Source organism: Gracilinanus agilis, chromosome 3, assembly GCF_016433145.1.
Source record: "Gracilinanus agilis isolate LMUSP501 chromosome 3, AgileGrace, whole genome shotgun sequence".
Classification (NCBI taxonomy): Eukaryota; Metazoa; Chordata; class Mammalia; order Didelphimorphia; family Didelphidae; genus Gracilinanus; species Gracilinanus agilis.
Window position 1 is genome coordinate 212,099,604 of NC_058132.1, and position 6,340 is coordinate 212,105,943.

At 36.6% G+C, this 6,340-nt stretch overlaps 1 protein-coding gene across 1 annotated transcript in view; it reads right to left on the reverse strand.

Moving 5' to 3' along the window:
* Positions 1-377: 377 nt before the first annotated feature.
* The window catches only part of LOC123241402 (aldehyde oxidase 4-like), a 96,147-nt gene continuing 90,184 nt past the window's right edge, over positions 378-6,340 (reverse strand). Inside the window, exons 21-25 of the mRNA XM_044669059.1 lie at positions 5,883-5,896; positions 5,472-5,537; positions 3,640-3,825; positions 2,748-2,915; positions 378-431 (exon numbers count right to left, since the gene is read on the reverse strand). Coding sequence (XP_044524994.1) covers positions 378-431; positions 2,748-2,915; positions 3,640-3,825; positions 5,472-5,537; positions 5,883-5,896 — 488 coding nt within the window. The remainder of the gene's footprint in view (positions 432-2,747; positions 2,916-3,639; positions 3,826-5,471; positions 5,538-5,882; positions 5,897-6,340) is intronic.

The window sequence follows — 6,340 nt, forward strand, 5'->3', positions numbered from 1 at the left end:
GAAAATGAAAAGTGTGACAGGTGATGAGATGTCCTGAAACCTATAGCCTGAGTATTTTTTGTATTGTATAGTAGCCCTGGTTGAACTAAGCTATGACATCCTTCTTTAGTTGAAGAATCTGCTAAAATTTTTCACAAATGGATATGATATGGATTTTTATAGGGTTGCAAAATAGTCAGAATTTAAACAAAAATTGGCTTTTGCTTTTTAAATGTTATGCACTTCAGTGAAAAATCTGCATCCCTTAATCCAAGAAAGATGATTATTAGACAAAGCTAAAAAATAATCTTAAAGTTTATAAGCCAAAGTATATTTTAGTTTGATTTGAGACTTTTAAAATTGATCATAGATATGGCACTTTTCCATTCTCTCACATTTTAGGAAACATGGATAGACCAAGGCTTGAAAGTTGAAGGATCATCTCTGGGAATCTAGAAGGAAAGACAAAAGAGAAAGATAAGTGCTTAAGATTATTTAATTACTCAATTCAATCATAACCCATCCATTCTTACCTATCTTATGTGCCTTTTATTCATATCTTTCAATAGCTTTGCTACAGGAGATCTATTCAATATACTGGATACATTTTCTCATTTTCTCTTGACATCAAGTAAACACCAATGGAATATTTGGGCTGTCCACCTATCCCCATTTGTTGGCAGAGCTGTGACATGGGTGCCAGGGCATCACAGAGGGGCTCCTGTTCTGTTCTGTTCCCCCTCTTCACAGTGATTTAGGACATTTTTTGCATGTTCTCTTTATAGCCACCCAATACAAGCACTTCCTCCCTTCTCTGTGCAGTGGTTCCCAATCATTTTTCGCCTACCACTCCCTTTCCAGAAAAAATATTACTTAGTGCCCCCTTTCACATACTATCACCACCACCTTACAGTTATTCACAGCCCCCAAATGCACCTGTAGCCATCACTATCACACCTCTATCGCTGTAGCACCAACCAGGGGGCAGTGGCACCAACTTTGGGAATCACTGGTCTAGGGTAATGCAGGGGACTCACAGGCAGCTTGAAGTTGCAGTTTGGGCACATGATCTCGAAAACGTTCACTAATGCTGACCTATCCTTTCTCTCACTTCTCACACGACCATCCATTTTCTCTTCCTAGCCCATATTTCCCTGATGATATATTTTATTCCTTTTCTTCTCCAAAGCTCTTCATTGGTCATATTGCACCCTGATCACACTGACCATAGGCCTCTCCATTGCCTTATTGATTTTCAATTCTTTAGAGAGTATATTGGCTGTGTATCACAGATATACAACTGTAGAAGAAAATGGTATTATAAAGATGGGCCCTTAGAGTATTTAAAGTAGTTTTTTAATTTCCTAAAGGAAAGCAAGACATCAATATTTTCCCCTTCTCTTTCTGCTCTTTCTACTTGCTAGCAGCTTTTCTCTTTTACATATATTTTTCCCCTTCCCATTTTCCAGCTGCTCTGTATGTGCAGTCTTCTCCTTTTAGAATGTAAGTTACTTAAGGGAATATCTGTTTTATTTGCTCATTTTGTATCCTCACACCTTAGCATAGAACCTGGAACACATAATAAGTCCTTAATAAAAATTGTCTCTCTCCATCTCTATCTCTATCTCTATCTATGTCTCTCTGTCTCTCCTCCTTCTCTCTCCCTCTCTGATTTTATCTCTCTTTTTTCTGCTCCTTCTTTCTCTGTCTCTCTCTCCTCTGTCTTTCCTCCATCTCTCTTTTTCTCTCTATCTTTTTATCTTTCTCTCTCCCCTTTCTGAGTTTCTCTCTGTCTCTGTTTCCATCTCCAAATTAAGAATCCATTTGTACTGTCACAGAAATACATGCTAATGGATAAACATGATAGGTAGTCATATTTCTCTTTGTTACATCAAACATTTTTTAGTGACATTGCTGGGGTGGAAACCCCATCAGTATTTAAAGATCATGTAGAATACTAAAAATGGGCAAAACCACACTTAGAGCAATATGATCTGGTTCTCATCCTATCTGGGTTTATTTCTTCAAGAGTGGTCACCATATGTGAGACAAGAGTACCTAGACTGAATGACTGAGTGAAAAATTTACACTGGGAATACCTATAGGTTTTTTTTCATTTCCTGAAGATGTAAATGCCAAAACATATGAATAGTCAGTCTGTTAATTGAATCTACAAATACAATGGGAATAATTAAGGTCCAGCTGGCCATTATGTGCTGGAAAAGTGCTACACACCCCTTAAAGAGTTCATACCAACCCAGCAGCTGAAGGGACTGAGTCTAGAGGGATTAGAAACAGCACAAGTAGGAGGGCCATCACAACAAGCATGCTGAGAGATGCAACTGTTTTAAAGAGGAAGAAACTTCATCACCATGGAATAGTCTGAGTCCCCTTTCTATATAGGACACTTTTTATATACATTTGTGAAGAATCTATATCCCTATTCTGAAGTATCTACAATGTAAAGAAAGACTAAAAGAGAAATATAAAGCTACTAACATTATCTCTATTGAGCAAACTCTTGTTTTGGGTTTGGGACAACTAAAATACCATTCATATTGAGTTTCATTTTGGCCTATTTGGTTGGAGTCAATCAAAATCTTAACTGGGGAAAAATAAGAAAAGGTAAATTTTTCAGTATTGGGAAATCTGATTTGTGGTATATTTGGACATAGCTAAATCTAATTAAGAAATAAAAAAGACCAAGGATCTGAAAGCCATGAGAGTTATCAAATTAAAAAAAATTACTCCATTCCAACTTTCCATACCTGTTCAGTAAACTGATCCACACAAGACATTCTAATCAGCTCAGGAGTTGCTGGGCTATTCATAACAAAAGGCTCCATAAGTCCTTTCTTCCTTCGTGCTGCAGCCACAGCATCCATGATAGCAAAGAACACAGATGATCCCATGAACATTCCAGCTTCTCCTAGGCCCTAACAGGAAGGGAAGAAGGTATTAGAAGACTATTCTTCATTTATGTCTCACACATATTCTGTCTCTTTACCTACTGCTATGAATCTGCTGAATGATCAGAATTTCATCTTTCCCAGAACCAATACAGGAACATCAGCATGAAGCAGTGAATAAATCTGTTAAATGCTATACCATGACAGACCAAGAAATGAGTCAATTAAACAGAACAATTAAACAGAAAAAATGATGCTTTATACTTTCTCAAAATCATCAAGAAAATGACCCACACGGGAAAGTACAATTTTTTTTTATTTTAAACCCTTAACTTCTGTGTATTGACTTATAGGTGGAAGATTGGTAAGGGTAGGCAATGGGGGTCAAGTGACTTGCCCAGGGTCACACAGCTGGGAAGTGTCTGAGGCCAGATTTGAACCTAGGACCTCCTGTCTCTAGACCTGGCTCTCAATCCACTGAGCTACCCAGCTGCCCCGGGAAGTACAATTTTTGCAGCAGAATCATGAAGACATAATCATGCACTAATCTTGGAATGATGAAAACATAGGATGTTAAAGCTGGAAGGAAGGTAGATTATTTACTCCATAGTTTATTTTCACATTGGGTTTTAGTTCAAATGACTTAGTAAAGACTAATGTTAATTAATGGGATCAGGACTATGATTTTTTTGGTTGTTTTCCTGTTTGGTCATAATGGTGGAAAAGAAAATAATATATTATACAATCTCACCTTGGATGAGTATATGGCTATTGGATTGCAGGAATGCACCAAAGTGACATAAAACTTTTCTGGGATTTCAGTAACTGTAGGGATTTTATAATCTTCTGGGCCCCTAGAGTAAAGAACACCTTCTGGGGAGTACTTCAGTTCTTCAGTTGTAAATAACCCCATGCCTTGAATAAATGCACCTTCAATCTGTATCCAAAAAAAGTACTCGTTCATGAAATTTGAAATATACTGAATTTTAATATTTGAGTATGAAAATGAGTTCTTAACCCTGTCTAAAATAATGAACATTTTCTGTTTTTTTTAGCCCTTTTTAACAATTATTATGGAAAGGAAAACTGGTACTTTCTCATACTTGCTAGCTTTTTTCATGAAATTAGTGGGGAAAAATCAGTAAATAGCTGTGATAACTGTGAAAGCTACCTTTAATTCAATCCCTCATCAGCTTTTGGATAGACTCTTGCAATCAGTCATTTTAAGACAAGTCTCTTTTCACTCTGATCCATCGTCCACTTAACTGTCAAAGTGATTTTCCTAAACTATTGGTCTGATCTTGTTACTTCCCTATTTAGTGAATTCTAATAGCTCTCTATTACTGTAGCCTCCAGTAGTGAGAATGGCCCCCTGTAAAAACAAAACCATGGTCTGGCCATAATCAGTCACGTAGCACTCCTCACATGAGACACCCAAAACCCCTCCTTTCCACTCCTGGACTAGATGGTCATATATTTACCTGTGATTTATTAACCTATAGAAAACTCTGCCTAAGCTTCCGTGAGGTAAACTAAGTCATTGTACTAAGATTGTAAATTATTACTAACCACTGTTTCTGCAAAAAGATTACCTGATCCTATAACTTTTGTAACATTGGCCTATATAACACTAGCTGTGATCAATAAACCTAGCCTCTGATTGCTACCAGCTTCAGTGACCCTCCTGACACCTGTCACCCTTCTTACCACATCTCATTCTCCTCATCCCTTCAGAACCCCCAAACGTTTGTCAGTATCCCCTGACATATTACCTCCAAGATCAAATAGAGGATATCCCAACAATGTTAATGCAATTAAAGTTGCTAAAGCTTAAAATAACTTTGTTCATCTTCAGTCAAATCAATGAAGAAGCCCATACTAATTACAGACAATATATTACTGACTATGTACCAGATACTTTGATATACACTGGAAATACAAAGATAACTTTAAAACGATCCCTGTTTTAAAGATACTTAACATGCTGCAGAGAGTGGTAAAATGACTGGAAAAGGAGGAGGAGGCATCTCCATATTTCATTCAAATTATAGTTTGCAAATCCCATTATACCTTCCTACCCTGTATGTATGTGGTTGGTTTTTGGGGCCCAAGTATCAGACTTTACTTTTATTCCTATTTAATTTCCACCCATTGTAGAATTCCTCAAATATATGTGGTAGCTATTGTGTGCCTCCTGAGTCTTCTCTAAGCTAAACATCCTTAGATTAAGCACATAGAAGAAATCCATGCCATAGGTGACACAAACTTAATAGCAACAAAGGACTAGTTTACAAAATTCTTTAAGGAAGGGAAGAGGCAAAACTAGAGAAAGTCACAGATTATGTTACACCTAAATGAGATTGAGATAAGCAGAGGAATTTCAGAAGTGATTTCATTTTTGAATTTGAATTAAAAATGAAAATATGTAATGGACAAGGAAGCAGGAAAAGAGCATTATAAAAAGTTATAAACAACTGTCAACAACACAATGAAGAAGATGAATCCTCCCCATATAACTGTCAAAATAGTACAAAACTAGCAAAGATGTCACCTACAAATAAAGCGGTGCTAGTTGTTACATACCTGTCCTATGTCAACAGCAGGATTTATACTGAAAGCAGCATCCATGAAGATGTCAGTTCTGAGAAGCTATAAAATAAGAGAAAAACCAGGAGGACATAGAAGCTGAACTTTAAAAGTGGATTATTTTGGACAAAGATATGCATGTGATTTTGCTTGTGTAATCTCCCAAACTTCAATTTAGATGATAAGGAACAAGAAGGGGATACACTGAGGAAAGAGTAATCAAACTGCTTAATGATGTCTAATATGTATGTGCTAAGCAAGCTTCATACTCACAATGTATGTTCAGTTTTAAATCACACAAAACAGGACTTCATTAGCTATGCTAACATATATAGTACAGCAGATTTGGACAGGAAAGAGGTTTTCATATGGTATATTGTGTATGTCTGTTTATAAACTCATTCACACGTAGACACATGGGTCTATGGGGGGAAACAATACTGGATTTTTGCAAAACAGATGCATAGTAATTTGAGATTAGGAACTAATAATAACCAGCTAGTGCTAGGTGGCAGTAGAGTCAGGAGGACCTGAATTCAAATCTTACTTCAGATAATTAATAGTTATGTGACCTTAGGTAAGAAATTTAGTTCCTTAGTTCCATTTGTAAAATTAAGGGGCTGACTAAATGGCTTCTAAGATCCCTTTCAGGTCTAACACTATGATGGGACTGGGAGAATCAAGGTCTCTTGTGGGAGGTGACACTTTTTTTGAAGCCATGAAAGTCTTTGTTTTTTAATTAATTAATTTGTTCATTTATTACATTAAACTTCCCAGGTATCTCTCTTCCTCCCCTGCTATCCTCTCTATGGAGAAATCATCATTTGACAAAGAGATAACTATACATATAAAACTATATATATATA